Raw genomic sequence first — 18,658 nt, 5'->3', positions numbered from 1 at the left:
TCCTAGTTCCTGTTGTGCTGCATGTGCGAAGAAACAAGCCATTTGTTTGAGCATATTCAGAACTATGCTGTTTAGGGCCTTGATTGAGTAGGTGGCTCGGATTAGTCACGTTTGCAGTCCGCAGGAGCGACACTTTGTCAGCGGTATTCTTAAGACTGTCTTGGCAAAGAGACTGATCGAATAACCAGAGCAACACTTCATTGATGCCAGAGTAATTCTACTTGTATGAGTAGATCAAGGGAATGACCCTTACAGGATGATTCCTTCATTGTTTCACAATTTGATTATCAACGACTTCTCACCCGAAATTACCGACTCTATTCGTTTCGTCCGCCTCCATGAACCAAACATAACCCAAGAATTGTCTGAAACATTATGAGGAGACTGGAGTCATGCTGAGAGGGATGATACCCCATGAGTGTTCACCATCCCTTTTCACAAGATGTGCATAAATGGGGAATAAGTTCCGCTGAGCCAAGTACGAGGGGTGGGCCAAGAATATGCGACCGTCATGTCCACTCTTAACAAATACAGAATAGCAATTTGGCATCCGCATTCATCTGTGCCGACCACAAGATGAAGGCGAATCGGATGTGGTTTTTCCTAAGTTGCGGTTAACTTACGACAATAGCATTCTTCTTTTTAGCCCTAGCTTTTCCCGGCCAGCATTTGAAAATCGACGGGGAATAGCAAATCACTGGTAGATAATGCGTAGCTAGACTACGTTGACAATTTGAGCATACGGTCGACCTCATGATGGAAAGAATTAGGAGGAATCGCACGGCAAGGGCAGGCACAGGCTGAACCCTTTAGGCTCATGAGAACCAATTGAAGTTGACAGCCACCCTAGTGCTGGGGATACGATGCTCTGCCTTAAACAATGAGCAGACGGATCACGATTAGGACATAACAAGAGGTTTTCTTAGTTAAAACAAATCCTTGTATCACAAATTAGAGAGAGAGAGAGAGAGGGGTTGTGGGGGTAGGAGGAAACTGACTTCTCACCTGCGATTTGGGTTCAGTTCTTACTAATTTGGGGTTGCAGGCGGAGATAAACATTAGTGGTCGTCAAAGTCAATTTTCTGGGTACGATTGGAATATGACGTACTATTTACTTATTTGTCAAATTCACCTTTTTCCCATTGACAGTATGCAGCATGTGAATGACGATGTAAAGGTCAACCTGCCATAAATAGTTGACACTCTTAGCCCACTCAAGATTTCCCAAAGTGCAGTGGGAAAACACTATTGAGATGACATTCCTTGCATTCCAAAGGTTTACAACTAATGATAACCCATCATTATGTTTAAGCCCAGCTGTTAAGCTGTGATTATCATCGCAGTACATGGCAATGAAAGGGGGAAAAAAGAGAAGAGATGGGAGTAAAGCAATGGAGCTTTATCCCTCCAATAGAGTGTACTTTAAAGATAATTAGGACTCGTGATGAATGTTTTTTTATTCTCTAAATGGAGACAAAAGCCGCTCTTCACCCCACTTTTCAGCCTCGCCCTTCCAATCTTTTCTGTCTGATCCCCATCATAACCATCACCACCATAATCACCACTTTCATTCCTTTCCCATCATCTTCTTCTTCTTCCTCCTCCTCCCACTGCCAACAGTCACGGTCCAGATAATACAGAAAGGGGACGACCAAAAAGAGATATCGGGTTGTCTCTCATTACTTCTTTTTGCAGCCATGATTGCAGATGATCTTTCCTTGTCCTGAATGCTCTTGAATGTACTTGAACCAGACAACAGTAGACATTTGGCCCCCAAAAAGGAGGAGGAGAAAGGACTACCAGAAATTTTCGCGCTGTACCGAAACTGAACAAGAGGTTTCCACTAGTTGAGAGAAAAAGCACAGGTGAAGTTCGGTGACTCTATTTACAAGCATTTTCGCCAGTACAGAGCAGAAGAGGGACAAAATTATCAGACCTTAACCCAGGAAGGGTCGATCACAAGGAGACACCAAAGGAAAGATCAAACTTAGAACAGATCAAACAAAACGGTGAAGATTAAAAAAAAGTAGAGGGAAACTCAAAGCCATGTTAGAAAAATATTAGCTTGAGGCTTTCTTCATCTTCTTCACAAAATGGATAGCACCAACTTTTCGAATTGAATCAAAAGGGTCTAGATCTCTTGAATCCAGCGGATGAAGGGCTGATTTCTGGAACTGCAAAGACATCATCATTCCACCTCTTGCCAGGTCTCGTGGTTGCAGGCTCTTTCGTCTGCTTGGATCCTCCTACGATCCCACCATTTTGGAAAGAGAACTGATTAGACCACACCGGGGTTGGAGCTTGAGGGACCCAAATTCCCGAACTTTTAGATGAGAAGGAACTCATATCCCTCTCAAGATCATTGTCCGCGAATGGCAATAAACTATCATCTTTCTGCAACCAAAGAATCATAAAAACCAGTTGTCAACTCCGAAGTACTAATATTTCTGATCCTAGATTTCATAAGAGAGCAAGAAAGATTACAAGGAGGAGATGGGTCAAGCCAAACCTTACAGAAACCCAAGGAAGCAGAGCAGGAATCAAGGACGTCCTCAAAGTGCCAGCCCGGCAGCATCTCTATCAAGTACTCTGATATGCTACTCGTTGACCCGTTTGAACCGCTTTCCTGGCTGGCCAACATACTGTTATTGATCCCATCCGTGTTATTCACCATCGCCGTGGATGCAGCCACTGCTGCCGATGCCGCGCTGGGCGCTGCCTTTCGAGGGCCCGAAATCGCCCCAGAAGCAGAGACCGGCTTCTTGACCGACGATGATGCCTCGGACTTGAAGTCGGGGACTAAATCGCATCCGTTGGACGGAGAGGCATCACTGGGAGCAGATGTGTAGACTTCCGATGTAGCAGAGAGCTTCACTCCAGTGAGCAAGAACCTGTTGTGCTTCTGGGTATGCTCGTTGGCCGTGTGTATAGGAAGATCGCACTCCCTGCAGAGAATGGCTCGGTCCTGTTGACAGAACAAGAACGCTCGCCTCTCCTACACCAAGCCCAGTTGTTTTTTTTTTTTTTGCCGCAATTAGCAACAAAACCACGAAACAAACCGAAAAAGTACAAACTTGTTCCAGAGGGCCTCTCACGGAAAAGGAAGTACGCGAGGCCAAAAAGCAAGTACCTGGCAGACGTCACAGAGAGGGAATTCCTTAGGGGAAGGACAGAGAAGGGAAAACCGCGGGTGCTTGGAGGCGAGCTTGTTGGCGTGGTGGACGCGGTGGTCGCAGCATCCACAGAGCGCCGCCTCGTCGGCGGTGCAAAACACGGACGCCTCGTCCTTATTGCACACGTCGCACTGGATCTTCATTTGCTCCTCCTCCTCCTCCTAATCTTCTTCTACACCCTTTTCCTCCAAGCTTCCCAGAAGAGAGAGAGAGAGAGAGAGAGGCGTTGAAAGTGGGATGGAGGAGGAGGAAGAAGAAGATGAAAATGGGTTCTAGAGAGAGAGAAGGGCAATATCTTTGTGGGCTCGAGGTTGAACAATAAAAGAGTGGCCTTTCAAGCTCAACAGTATGGGGGAAGAAAAGAAGGAAACTGGAATGATGCAAGAGAAAGAGACGGATCAAGATTCAGGCGATGGAGGGCAAGTTGGTTAATATTACGCACAAGTGGGAAAAGATTCTCTCTTTTTCTTCTTCCTCTTTTCCAATTTGACATTTTTTAAAAAAAAGACAAAATTTTGAAAACTGGTCGTGTTTGGTAAATCAAAAAAACCGAGAAGGCTATTTTCGACCATCGCATGCGGGACAAGATCGTGGTTGTGAGAAGAGACAATCACGTGGTTGATCTTGTTCATTATCCGCTGGCTCTTTTTATGTGTAGAGTCTTTATGTGTACTATGACCAATCTTTATTTGATGTTAATTATTTTGTACATGGACATTTTATGAGTCTATGTTAATCTCGTACGGTTTGCGTAAAATTAATATCTTCATGCGACTCTTTTATTCAACGAACACGACGACATGAAAGTTGTTTATATTCTCTCGTTTAATTTAAGAAGAGGTTAAAAGAAATTACCGAGATACAAATGGCCTTACATTTTGTCATGTCCCAAATAAGAATTTGATCGGAACTTCGTGTGGACCTCACTCGGGCCCCCCATTTCCCTTTTGCACCTACTCGCATCCATAGTCTAGAGCTCTGTCGGTAATATACGACACGAGAATTGTAAGTTCGGGATACATATGGGTATATAGTATTGTTTTCATTAAAAATGCGTCAAGAAAATTTAGCGATTCAAGTACTGACGGTTTACAGAAGTGCCATATCTAATAGCTAAATTTCTATCAATAATTGGTGTTAGCTAATGAGCAGTCAAATAAATATTGTGTTTGTAGTATGAAACAAAATAATCGTATATATTCTGGTAGATAAATGATTCTCCACATGTTGTGTTCTTGATCGATCGAAGAAATGAAGCAAAGTAAGTTTATAGTTAAATTATTTTTAATGCTTGAAACAAAATGCTATCCTTCGATCCAATTTCAATGCAACACATTGTTTATCTGTATTATAACTAAAACAAATTTTGAGTTTGGTGTCCATTCCGGTATTATCCAATACACTCGAGATAAAATATTTTCATAACTGAGTAAGTGTGGAATAAAATTGCCAGATAAAAATCCTAAACCGGTACACCTACGATAAATTTTCCCTTTGTTAGTTTTCTTAAATTTTACCGTTAAATTGTTAAGTTAAATGACATGTAGAAGTTGACAGGTTTGAGGTTTTTACCCTTTGTTTATCATAGATATATTCGTTTTGGGGTTTTTTGTAGTATTAACCCAACTAAATGAAAATTAGCGAAGGGTAAATTTATCACATGTGTATCAGTTTGGAGTTTTTGATGGTCAGAAAATTAATTTGGGATAATTTTTCATAAATGTACTAGTTTGAGATAAATTTATCACGGATATACCAGTTTGAAGTTTTTCGTTATAATAACCTTTTTTTAAAAAAAATTGCTACTATGTACACCGTTATAATGCCACTACTTCTCTTTTTAAGGGCCTAATCTATAAAAAAAAAAAAGAAAAAAGAAAACGGGACCTTGATAAGATTATTTCTCAACGTCAATGTCACACAAGGTCATTTATCGGAATGTTCCTCACAATAAATTACGGCTTAAATTATCGTGTGAGAGACTTCCTTAGTCTCTATTAATAGCGATAATTGTCAAAAAAGTCATAAATTTATCGTACGAACAATTTCAATCCTAAATATTTTTATATGTATCGTACATAGAAAGATTGATATAACTGTGCTTTAAAAAAAAAAAAAGGACATTTGCTTGTTGCCTTTTTAATAATCTCGTAGCACGTCTTAAGGTGAAGGGTCTTACTTTCAAGGCTCTTTTGTCTGGGTGCCCATCTGGTGCTGCCTCCATTATTGGCCAATTCACATCTTCTACTCCTCGGTTTTTGCAAGAATCCAAGATCGATCTCCCTGTCCCTCCGCATTTGAAACCCATGATTGCTGCTAAAATCCATAGAAGCAGGAGGGAGCGATGCGTCAGATTGCTGATAAATCTATTCCATCTCTCCTGCCTTGATAAAGAGCTCAACTCCTCCACATAAAAGACTGGATTTTGATCCCAGAAAGACCATTCCTGCCTCTCCTCATCGATTAGATATTCAATGCACCTTCACCATTCATTGGCAAAGAATGAGTTCCGAGTCAAATCTCTTCTTTCGCGAAGCACCCAATTGCCGGTTTGTCTTTGTCGCTGCCGTCTCCATACATGCCACTGCGTGGATCTCGTGGACTAGAAAACTCATGGAAACTCGAAGGTTTTGTGGAGCATGTTCGTGGTGTCCGGAGGCTAAAAGGCAGTCCCTTCCAAGATGCTAAAGTAGCCGTAAAATTTGTGGGATAGCATACCTGTCTTACACTCGCGTGTTTCTCTCTTTAGACTGAAATGGGGAAAATTGTCCAAAAAGTCTTAAACCTATTGCACTTGTGCTGATTCAATCATAAACTTTTTCACAACTTGCCAATTTAATCCTAAACCTTTAAATTATGCCAATTTAGTCTTAAATCTTGTGATGATTGCCAAACTAGTCCTAAATCTTTTGACGAAATGCCAATTTATTATTCCAGTCAATTACTCAAATAATAAGTTTATGACTAAAATGATGAAACTTCAAAAGATTCAGGATTAAATTGGCACGATTGAAAGGTTTACTGAATTGGCAAGTTGTCAAAAGATTTAGGACTTTGTCGGTGATTTCCCCGCCCGAAATGAAACAAGCATTCTGTTTATGAAGGGCTACGTCCTGTCCTTAATTCCTACAACGATCAACACTAGGTTTCATGCACGCGCTTTTGTGAATAATGCCTATTCCACATCCCATTGTAAATTCATGTTAAAACTTCATAACTTAAGTTGATTATTACACCGTGGGAATAATTAAGAATTTTTATCTAGTGCGTTATCTTAATCGAAAATCGAATGGTTTAAATTCTTTCTTTCACCTCTTTTTATCTTTCCTCTTTGCTGGGCAGGTAGAGCAATAAGTATATAAAGGTCAAATGGTACGATTGAACTAGTTTTAAGTTCTAAAGACAGGAGCTAAAGTCAAATGGCATCATTGAAGGGATAAATTGAACACATTAGGGCAAAAGAAGGCATTAATCAAGATCATCGGTGCTTCTATCTCTTAAATGCTGGAGACAAGCTAGTGAATGAGGGGGAGCAACCCTCTCTGCTTTTGAAAGCGTGCATTTACTTTTGCATTCCAAGCCATAATCGAATAGAAACAAAAGCCAAATTGGCCAAGGCGGGTCCTCCACTCCCTTAGTGATTGTGAGTTAGTGGCTATGGTTGCAATATTTCCCTAACTAGGTTAATGCTATTATTGAGCGTCGCTTAGATGAGAATTTGATAGTACTTGCTGGCAAATCTAGGGGTGATCGATTTCCCGAATGGTTCGGTTCTCACCCGAGAACCAGCCCATTTGATCTTAAAATTGGTCACAAGAGACGCAATCAAGCTTGAAGGCAATCAATTCAGTCTCACTCAAGCTCCACCAAACTCGACACAATGAACGAGCTCAAACCCAATCGGTCATACCCACGAAACCCTCTCGCAAGAAAGCCACAAAAAAAAAAAAAAAGGCGAAACAAGAAGCAGATCTCACAAACGGCCATCGTTCGGTACCAAAACAACGGACCTTCTTACTTCTCAGATTTGTACACGCATTTCATTCAAGCATTTCAACTAACACACATTGATCGGTTCGAAGACGAGATCTAGACGAAGGATCGGAAATGGTGTACGAAGAACCGCAAAACCTCCATGACATGCGATTGCGGTCACGATTGGCCAAAAAAACAGAGCAATAGAAGGAGGCGAGACTCAAGATGAGTCGGCAAGATGGAGGCGTTGTGCAAAAGGGACGCGAGCGACTCCGCCGAGAGGGTGGCATCGGCCGTCCGAGAGTCGAGCGATCGTGAATTAGGGCGAACAATTCAGGTTTATGGTTGGAGGGTTTGTGAAGGATTAGGGCTTTTTAATTTTTACATTTTTGTAAGAAGAAGAAAAGACCGTGCGGTCCGCGTGGTTCGGGCGGATGGCTCCACCCACGGAAAATGGAAACTGCATTGAAAACCACCGGTTCCAATTTCTTGGAACCAAGAGCCGGACTGATGTCACCGGAAACATCCCAGAACTAGTCGATCCTGGCAATTCATTTTTCAATTTTTCGTATTTTCATAGCACCATCTCGTTGCGTCAAATTTAGGTTAGACCCAACAAAGTTCGTTTCTTCTTGTTACTCAGTTTTAAATAGAGATTGCTAGACATGTGTGAAATACGATATTCACATTCGACTAGATGGTTGCCGCGCCTTATTCCGAGCCCAATTCGCCTGATGGTGAATCAACTATCCAGCGAGCTCTCTCACATGCTAGTGCGCAATAAACAAAACGTTCGGACTCCATTGGAGAATTTAAGGTTTTTAGTTTGCAGCGATGCAAGGACATCGTTTTGCTAATTAAGCTGTTCTTAAGCGTCCCATTTACGTAATTAATCGCACGATCAAGCTTCCACGACAGCACATTTAGAGGACGGATTAGTTTTTCGTACAAGAAAAGAAACGATTGTCCCGCCCCTTGCGGAACAGAAAATTGCTCGGAGAAGAAAAATCGAGATGATCGGTACCGCGGGACGGGGATTAAATTAATCAGATATTTGTCGGCGGCAGATATCTGATCAATCCACTAATCCCACTAATCCCACTTTAATTAATCAAAGTGGTGGGGCCCCCCACCCACCCCGCAAGAAGACGAAAATCACTTTTTTTCCATCCATCTGAACGTGACAGTGGGATGTGGAAGTGCTGGACTCCCCGATCTGAAAAAATAAAAAATAAAGAAATAAAGAGTGGGGTCAAACGAGAAGTCGGCATCGCACTGTCGACCCATAATGGAGGAATATCTTATTATTAAATTGCTATGATTCTTAATAATTGTCAAATAATAATAATAATTTAAATAACGACTTGAAATGAATTTTATTGTAAATAAGCACTTGAAATGCCAAAGAAGAGCTTGACCAAAGGATATTTTCCTCGTTTCCTTTTCTAATTTCTTTTTTTTCTTTTATCTTTTTTCTTTGCCTTTTTCCCATTTCTTGTACTTGATTGAGCTCTTCTTCGAAACAAAAATGGTATTTCAAGCCTTTATTTGAAATTTTTTCGAGTTGTCATGTGTTATAAATTATTATTAGATTCATATTGCTGTTACTCATCATTATTGTTAGGGTTAATATAACAGAAAAACCCTAAACCGATACACATGCGATAAATTTACCCTAAAATATTATTTTTTACCATAAAAAAATTTCAAACTCTTACACTTGTGACAAATCTACTCTCAATTAGTTTTCGTTAAATTTAATCATCAAATTGCTGAGTTAGATGGCACGTCGCTGTTCATGGGTGTATCGGATTAGGGTTTTTAACCTCTGTTTGTCATAGGTGTATCAATTTAGAATTTTTTGTGATATTAACCCAATTTAACAAAGGATAAATTTGTCACAAGTGTGCCAATTTGAGATTTTTCGTGGTAAAAAAAATTAGTTTGTGGTAAATTTATCATAGATATATCAATTTGAAATTTTTCGTGCCCAAAAAAATAGCTTTGAATAAATTTATCACAAATATACTAATTTGAGATTTTTCGTGGTATTAATTATTATTATTATTATTATTTTATTTGGTTTTTTATTTGGCTTAGCCCAGCTTATTCCACGCTGCGACCACATTTTCATGGGAAAAAAAGCAAAAGTTAAAGTTCGTCTTCGTGCATTTATTATTATTATTATTATTTGGGCACTGCTTTGTATTCTCTTCTTTTTCTACATTTTTTTTAATTTTTTTTTTGTATATTTGCTTCGTATAATAATATATGCGGCCTATAGTCACAAGTAACTCAATGTTTCTGTACAGTTGAGTACTTATTACGTTACCTTACGTCTTGCCTCGTTCGCTTCTTGATATGACTGACCTTACCCAATTCTTGAAAATAGATCTTAGCTTACGATCCAAATTGACTCAATTTATTCAGCAATATGGCTATCAACGGCCTTAAAAATGCACCTCGACCGAGAACATATTTTTAGGACCAGCCCAATGAATAAAGAAGATACCGACAAGATGCGCGCAAAGCAAATACAGATCAAAGTGCTTAAGCTAGTTTGTTCGCTTCGATTCATCGGTACATTCGACGATCTCAATGCTCCGCTCGATTTCTACACAACAACCCCCAGATTCTGTTGAGGAAAAGAATTTAGTGTTGAACTTATATAGGATGTTAATTATTGCCAATGTATCAAATTCAGCTGTCACCACATCCAAAGACCATTTTTCTATTGTCTTCCTCATCTCTCCACACATGTATGTCTATGTATGTTATTTCTCAATTGATGAAAAATTTCCTAGAAACCAATAGACTGTTTGGTTCAGTTTTGGGAAAATATATTTGGAAAAATGCAAATACCTTTGGGTAAAGGGAATTTTCGAAAAGCTAATAGTATTTGGCAAAGTGTATTTTGAAAATACGTGGAAAACAACTTTGACGTAAATGCCATTTGGTAAAAATTACACTTTGAAAAGGATTTTTACTAAATTTTTTTAGAGAAAAATAACTTGTGCCAGCTAATTGCTAGCTTCAACCGCCGTGAGCCAAATCTAGCCTCCAGCCAATTGGCGGTGGCCGGACCTAGGCGTCGACCGGCCAACCTTGCTTGGAGTCGTGCGACCTCAAGCGAGGATGGTGCCCGCTCGCGGGGCCTTCGTCGGCGATCGAGTCCTTTTGCCGACAAAATCGGGGTTTTCGATGATACTTTCGAAATCACGAAAGTTGAGCGAGGACAAAAATGGAAGAAAAAAATTATAGTTGCATTCCGAAAATGCAACTTTCCAAAGTACCACTGGAGCTACTTTGGGCTAAAGGCTTTTAGAGGTCTTCGAAAATACAATTGCATTTTCCCAAAGTTGATCAAAAAATTGAAACAATCCCTATATGCGTTTGGCCAAAGGACTTTAGAGCCCCAAAGTCCCTTCCCAAATGCGGAACCAAGCTTCTCTGTATAAGCTGCTAAGTACTAACTATGTATTTATCAAGAAGTTCGGAAATTAGACTATTCTAGGTATTCAATAAAGTAATTTATCATGAATTAGAATACCCTACACATTCAATTAAATATTTATTTAATTATGATGCTGGGCTATTCCCTACTTCGGACCAATAATGCATTGTGGAGGGACAGAGTCCGGGGATTTATTTGTAGTATTATTGATGGTCGAAGCGGGAATAAAATAATTTTAGGCAGCAGTGTTTAGATACCTCGTTATCTTCATCAATTAAAAAAAAAATTGGTGGGTTAAGGATGCGTCGGATTGAGAGATGAGACCACTTTTAGCGACGACAAGGTCTCCCCCACAACACTTCGACGGAGAGGAAGTTGTTACTTTTGCTTTATGTGAGGAGGGAAACGGTCACAAAAAAAACAAAATCTTAAATTATGTCCATCGCGACATAATTATTTAAATTTTTTTTTGTAACATTAAAAATTCCAAACTTGCAATCGTGTGACGTATTTACCCAAAACACTTTCCAGTGATATCAATAACCCCAAACTTGCACCTTATGACACATTATTTATAAATTTATACTCACGTGATACGGTTCAATTAATTTTTAAATTCAATTTCTGCAATGATCCACTGTTAAAATTCTGGTAAAGAACGCTGCCAAAAATCTTGTGTGACTGCCTGCATAGACGACAGAAAGCAAACGATGCCGATGTGATGCTCACATGGCAAAAATATGTCATCTCATTGCATATTTTTTTTCCCTTGTTTTCTTTTGCCTTTGCTTTGACTTCCACGTTCGTTTTCTTTCTTGGTTTGACGATGGTAACAACAGTGGCAATGGCTACGATAAGGACAGTGGCGGTGACAGTAAAGACGGAGGGAAGAAAAAAAAAAAGGAAAAAGAAAACTTGACGGAAGATAAACGTGTGGTGCGAGTATAAGTTTAGGATGTTTGGTGTCATAAAAAAGTTCGGGATAAACGCGTCACATGGACACCAGTCTAGGGTTTTTCGTGTCAGAATAAATTTGGGATAAATTTATCAAACGGGTACAAATTTGAAGTTTTTAGTGTCATAAAAAAATTGAGATAAATATATCGCAATGCGCATACTTTAGCATTTTTAGTGGCTTCTACCTTTCTTTAAATGCAAAGAGGCGAGTGGTTGCATTTGCCTTCCTTTCCCCCTTTCTTTTAGTTACTTTTGCTAAGCCATATATAATCTCGATTTCCTCTATATCGATTTTCCAAATTGAAATTTTTTTTTTTTTTTGGTATGCAACATGACCCTTTTACGTATCGAGGATGGAGCGTTGAATGCATCGAATTGATGAAAAGATAGATGAAGGAGATGGTAAGTGGGTTAACTTATCAAGATCGATTACATTATCATGCCTTGACGTCGCTTAGTACGAATGAGATATTCGACCATATAAAATAGAAAAAGAATACCTAAGTGCGACCGATGCACAAAACACTTTCTCGTTATCGTATGCGAAGTGCGGTGCGGGTGGCATTCTCGCCCGTCGAATCGATTTATCATATGCGAAGTGCTCTCGTTTCATGAAAAATTAGATAAACTCGTGATATCGGCGCATAGGGATCGGCCTATATTAATGGTACACCGTGCTTCGAAATCGCCTAAAAAGTTTCCTTTTTCCACTAGCTTCGAGTGGGCAAGGGCAAGGCCACTAAGGCTCGGGTTTCGAATCAACCCGACCCATTTCGGGGGACCACTTACCTACACACTTTTTTTTTTTTGGGTAAATAGAAGGTACAAACTAAAAGAAACCATAGTCTAAAATCAGCAATCCCAACTATATCATTGAACAAAACATGGGATAATTTTCTTGAAAAGCTGCAAGTAGAACGTGGTACCTAATCGCTTCGCTACACCAATATTTGCAAGCATATCCGTGAATCGATTGCCTTCTCGAAAGATATGACGAATTTTGAACTCAGAAAGCGATCCTGAGAGGCTTCGAATATCTTCACCTACCCGCTTTTGATTTCATGAGAAAAATGCCAAAGGAAACTCCGGGCAAGATGACCGACCTCTCTCATCGGGAGATTGGGGGGATGCGCATGGGCTTCAAAGGAAAATTGATGCCTTTGATTCGGGACATGGCCTTCCCATCTCTCCGTGGGGACCCCAACATGGGCGACCATTCCTGGAGACTAACACATTATTATATTCCACGTGTAATTTTATAAATGCTACTCCCATGTGGCTTGTGGGTCCCCCTCATTTCCGACCCCAGATATCTAGATTTTGTTGGAATAGACCTAATTTGCTATCGGCATACAAACAGTCCGAAAGATCAATGCTCAAAGCCACATGAGAGACCCGCGATGTGTGGCCAAATCCAATACTGTTTACATTAATTCTCATTCCAATTTCTGTTATAAATGGGATAAGTGCGTCGGAAATTGTAAAACTCATCACGAAATTGCAATCGAGGTTACAAATTTTTTTCAAAAAAATGCGAATTAAGTCCTAAAATTTGTCAGAAAGTGCAATCGAATCCCAAAATTTTTAAATGGTGCGATCGAGTTCTAAAGCTTATCTCGAAAGTGCATTCGAAGTTTTAAAACTTTCAAAAAAATAAAGTCAATGGAAATACTTTGAATGCACTTATCCCTCTATAATTCGATCATCTCTATCGGATGCACCAAATGGGGGGCTAGGTGATCCTAGACGCTTTTGATTTCTTTCTGGGCTCTGAGTTTAAAGGCCTCTCGCCTTTTTGGGCCAAGTTGTCAAAAAAGGTTTTTGCACTGCTCTCAGGCTTCGAAGAACGCTTCGCACTGCATGAATTTCGCCACCTCTAACTCGAGGCAAACTGAGAATCCCAGCAGCATCTCATCTCAGCTACCACCAAGCGTGGTTAGCTTTGTGCTCCTCGAAGTTGTATGCCTTTGACGAGGACACGAATTCGAAAGAGCGAGATGAATTTTGCGAGGAGATGGGTCATTATTGCTTTGAAGTTGGCGAGAGGCAGGTCGACCCGTCGTAGTCCACACACGCACAAACAAACGTAGAGAAGCTGCCGTTTGGTGGGAGTTGCCGCTGAAGACGACAATGGCAGTGACGATGTCGCTGGTGACCCAGGCAAGTAGATGTTGAGGATAACGACCAAGATCATCGAGGGTGGGGAGTAGGAGTCATGGGTTTCAAGGTAGATATATTCTAAATTTGGACCTTGAAACCTGGAACATACCCTATTAGAACCGATTTCCTATTTGCCATAAACCAACATTGAAATCTACCATGTTTTCAGGTCCAGTTCCAAGGTATTCCCGAGAACCTACTTTTCTTTTGTTCTTTCTTTTGGTTTTATTTTTTTACAGCAAAATAATAAGTAAAAGATGATGAGGGCGAGCAAGCCAAGGCGAGTCAAGAACGAGCGAGGGTTGAGAGGCTCGAATTAGAAAGGGGGAGCGAGCAAAGGTGGTAAAATTACTAATGTCAGTGTGACCTTCAGGGATTCAAATTGAAAACTTCATGGGTGGTGTGGGGAAATTCATTCAATTTAGTCTCCTGCAAATAAGTCTTAATTTCGTTGTGAAAAAGGTTTCAAACCGGTACAAAGATCTATGTAGTTAGTGGGGGAAAAACATCCAAACCTGCAAAGTTAGGCTAGAATTTATATGTTCAATGCATTTTTATCTGTATGACATGATAACATGTCACAATTATAACCACAGTGGTATTATAAGAGTGTTTGAATCTTCCTATTTTGGCTAAATTGTTCTTGATGGGTGTTAAAATATGTCTCGAATTTGAACTTGCAAACTAAACCCGACTAAAGATAAAGTTGAAAACTTATGGAAGCTTGTCGTAGAAATCATATTTCTTTTTGGTATTATCCAAGTCTCGATCAAGAACGGAAGTTATTCCGTGTTGAAGTCTGCTGCGATATTCACAAGGTGGGGTCCAGAGATTTGTTGGACTTTGACCATGAAAAAGAACAAGAAGAGGAAAGCCAGTTAGAGAAAGAAATCTTTTAAACGTAATTGGATAATACAAATATTATCTCTTATTGTGAAAGTCACGTTCAGAGGAAAAGTCAACATGGACATTAAATTTGATTCGATCGGACTTGGAGGTCACATATATACATGTTTCCTGTTGAAGTTGGAAGTCATGTCTTGAACGAGGTCTTGAAGAAGCGCCGTTCGTCAAGTGCTTGGCAAGGACTTATCTTCGTTGGCTTTGTTCACGAAATTACATCAAGAATTTAAGTGTCGAAGCCGATTAAATCTTAATGTTAGGTTTGTGAATTTTTTTTGTGAGATTGAGAGATTATTTTACTAAAAATTGGGAGTTAAACACTGTGTGCGTTATTAACATAATGCATATATGTAGATACAAAGTTGTATGATTTTAAATGTTTTTTCCTTTTTGTCGATTCTTTCCTACGGCATACTAATTTTCTGTGCATCTTCTATAAAATGCATACGAGGGTGCTAAAAAAAATCTTTACGCAAAAACTAAAAAGAAATTAATTCGGTTATTTTGATTTTATTTCGACATTATTTTGATGACAAATATACTAAGGAAGCCAAAAGGATAAATGGTTTTTTGAAAGAAAAAAAAAATGATCCGAAATCGGCTCGACGTGACCCGATGACTTAGGTATATACGGGTTGAGTCAGGTTACGATAAGCTTGTTTTTCTAAAATGACTTTATTTATCTTTTTGTTCCCGGAAACGAAAAGAATGGATTTTTTTTGTACCTTTTGTTTCTGCTCCAAATCTATCCCTTGCTATTGATCTATTTTGGGGAATAGAAAAATTAATTGAGGTACATAAACAGATTTCTGTTTTTTTTTTATTCCGCGGAATAGAAAAATAGAAAAACAGAAAAATAGAAATGTCACCGAACGCACCCTAAGCAATCCAAATTGCTTACCTTTTTGGTACTCTCGATATCTTATACAACGATCTAAAAGGAATTCTTGAATGATGATCGGTTTTTACGTTATAACCATTATTAGACGATCTCCTCCTGGGAAAATTCTTAACTAGACGGAACCTATGCATGATCATGATCATGATCTTTCAGTTGTGCGGGGCCGACGGCAAAACCGCCGCGATCGATGGCCTTTCATCCGGAAGACGTACTCGACCGTCGGATCGGAGAACATTAATGGCCATGTGATGTCTCTTCAATGGGCTCATGTCGTCCGCAGGCAATGGCAAGTGCGCTGCACATGGAGCTAACCACAATAATGCGCTCTCGAGTTTCCCATGAGCAGATACGACGTCGTCTTGAAATACGTAATTAATCCTCATTGGAGGAGACGCCTCGCTGTCTTTTACCCCAATTTCAGAAGAAGAAGAAGAATTAAAAAAGATACAGTACAGAGGACCTAAACAAGTGCACTTTGGAGAAGATAATTAATTATCTATGAGCAAGAACGCACGTGCATGTCGCTTCGGATCGGGCTCACGTGCCGCGTCTGACATGTCGGTGACCATGGACCTGGATATTGCAAAACAAACAATATGGATTTATGGACCCGACCCAATTCGACACCCGCTTCCTAATCGAACCGATTGTCGGACCCAAAAAAAAAAAAAGAACCGATTGATTCCCTTTTTTGTCTTCATCCTTGCAATTTTTAGCTTAAGGAATGGCGGGGCTAAAGCTCTTACAATCCACCGGGGACTTCTGATCGCCGCCCCGACAGAAGAAGAACTCGTCAGGGCACCGGTACAGGCAGTTGTCCACCAGGCTCACGTTCGCCGACCCGGGCCTCAGGCCCATCAGCGGGCCCGGTATCGGCCCGAACAAGTAGTTCCCGCCCAGCAGCAGCCTCCTGATTGCCGTCCCGCCTCTCCCTTCGACGGCGGCCGCGTCCCTCACTCTCAGCGCGTACGGCACCGGTATCATCCCCGTGAACATGTTGTGCTCCAGAGACAGCGCCGACAGCCTCGGCCGCACCGCCATGAACCCCGGCAATAGCCCTCGGAGATTATTGTAGCTCAGGTCGACGGCCACCAGCCTGCTATTCACTAGGGACGTCAGTTTTCGACACAAATATTGATGACTAAAAGGAAGAATCTAAATATCTTTTTTGATTATTGCATTGAAACACATGTTAAAATTTCAAATTTGACAAGAATCGGCAGACCTGCTGTTCGCACCCCCTGCGGGCGGCGCGTGCAAGGACGTGAAGTTGTTATGCGAGAGCGTGAGCTGCTCGAGGGATGGGTGCTCGAAGAGCGCCGACGGCACAGCGCCGCTCAGCTCGTTCCGGCTAAGATCCAGGACCTGCAGGAGCTTCGCCCTTACGCTGATGATTTCCGGGAGGTCCCCTCGCAGGCGGTTGTTCCGGAGCGAGAGCTCCACCAGCGACGGCGGGAGAGACGCCGGGACTACGCCGGAGAAGTTATTGTCGCTCGCGTCGAGGAAATTCAGACTCTGGAGCGAGCCCAGATTGGACAACAGCTCGCCCGAGAGGTTGTTCCCTTGGAGCTCGAGCCTTTTCAAGCCTGCGAGACGGTTGAAGCTCGACGGAATGCCTCCGTGGAAGTTATTGCCGTCGAGGCTGAGCTCCTCGAGGGCGGCAAGCGAGCCGAGCGAGGCAGGGAGTTGGCCTGAGAGCGAGTTCCGGGAGAGCCGGAGCCGGCGGAGGCTAGTCAGCCGTGAGAGCGAGCCGGGGACGGAGCCGGCGAACGAGTTGTAGGAGACGTCGAGGGTTTGGAGATAGAGCACACCGTCGTCCCAGGGGACGGAGGAGAGGGAGCCGGAGTAGCCGGCGGAGTCGAGGGCGATCTCGGTGACGCGGGAGGCGTTGGAGACGGCGACGTCGCAGCGGAGGCCGCAGGTGAAGCGGTCGCTGAAGGCGCGGTCGCAAGGGTCGACGGAGAAGTCCCAGGAGCCCACGCAAGATCCGGGAGATACCGACTTCGGGTCGATCGAGGCTTTGAGAGCTTTGAGGACCCGAATGTCTCCGGGGTGCGTTCTTGAATCGGCCGGAAGGAAGAGTCGCGAGAACGGCGCTATCGCGAGAACGAAGAGGGTGAGAGAGAGCGAGCTCGAAAGCGGTGGCATCTCTCGTGCATGTAATAATCTGAGAAGAGAGTTAGAACAGATCAAGAGAGGAGAGTATTAAGAGTACGGCGGTGAGATTGGTCAGTCTAGATTCTTGATTCTTGGTTGACTGCTTCGTACGATCTGATAAAAGCTTCGATTTTCAGATTTGGGAGCAGTTTCATTTTGGGGTTTGACCGTAAAGCGAACGTGGTCTCTTTCTCGTCCAACTGGGTTTAACGTTAATGGCTCTAGAGGTGTGCAAACCGGACCGGACCGGCCCGGACCGGCCGGGTTGGTCCGGTCCTTGAGGTGGATGGTCCGGTCCCAATAAATGGGACCGGTGACTGGGCTGTCCGGTCTTCGGGTTTCTTGTATTAGGGATGGATCGGCCGGGCCCGGGCCGGACCGCCAATAATATATAATTATTTATATATAAATATATACAATTGCAAAAAAAAAAAATTGAAAACAAAACAAAATAATAAAAGTCTACTGCCCATTTATTTTCCAACCTTGCACGGTCGCACTCTCCTCCTCAAGACTCTATTTTTAGTCTTATTTTCCATCTTGTTTTTGGTCATCTTTTCTCTCTGCAGGCTTTTTTGAGTGCGGTTGGTGATGTTTTTATCATATAATGGCTGGATTTGGTATTGAATTCGAACATTTTGATCAAGTTCGTCGATCATAAAAGTCATTATGAGTCGCTATGTTTTTACCATGGCATAGTTTATTAAGTTGACTAGATTTTCAATAGTTAGTAGTCCTACTGGGCTGGGATCGAGACCGGACCGGGACCGGCCCGGACTGGAACCGCCGGTCCCCGTCCGGTCCTTGGTCCCAAAAATATGGGGACCGGGACTACGGTTCGATCCCCGGTTCCATGTCGGTACCAGACCGGCCCGGATCATGCACACCTCTATGGCTCTAACTCTAACAGAGTCCAATATCGGTAAATGGGCCTGATGAACAGCTAAGCTCTTGGGTCGCAACTCTTCGTTTTGGAAC

General features: G+C 41.8%; 2 protein-coding genes across 2 annotated transcripts; both read right to left on the bottom strand.

The window, feature by feature from the left end:
- Positions 1-1,301: 1,301 nt before the first annotated feature.
- On the bottom strand, positions 1,302-3,571 carry LOC115738761 (B-box zinc finger protein 20-like). Its single transcript, XM_030671485.2, has 3 exons — positions 3,131-3,571; positions 2,510-2,995; positions 1,302-2,394 (listed from the first exon to the last, which is right to left on the bottom strand). Exons 1-3 carry the CDS (start codon positions 3,314-3,316, stop codon positions 2,122-2,124), a joined length of 945 nt encoding a protein of 314 aa, XP_030527345.1. The 5' UTR covers positions 3,317-3,571; the 3' UTR covers positions 1,302-2,121.
- Positions 3,572-16,240: 12,669 nt separating this feature from the next.
- Positions 16,241-17,745, bottom strand: LOC115738740 (probable inactive leucine-rich repeat receptor kinase XIAO). The gene is made up of 2 exons (XM_030671452.1): positions 16,749-17,745; positions 16,241-16,619 (listed from the first exon to the last, which is right to left on the bottom strand). Exons 1-2 carry the CDS (start codon positions 17,669-17,671, stop codon positions 16,241-16,243), a joined length of 1,302 nt encoding a protein of 433 aa, XP_030527312.1. The 5' UTR covers positions 17,672-17,745.
- Positions 17,746-18,658: the final 913 nt, after the last annotated feature.

This window comes from Rhodamnia argentea, chromosome 2 (genome assembly GCF_020921035.1).
Source record: "Rhodamnia argentea isolate NSW1041297 chromosome 2, ASM2092103v1, whole genome shotgun sequence".
Taxonomy (NCBI): domain Eukaryota; kingdom Viridiplantae; phylum Streptophyta; class Magnoliopsida; order Myrtales; family Myrtaceae; genus Rhodamnia; species Rhodamnia argentea.
This window is presented reverse-complemented; position numbering and strand designations above follow the sequence as displayed.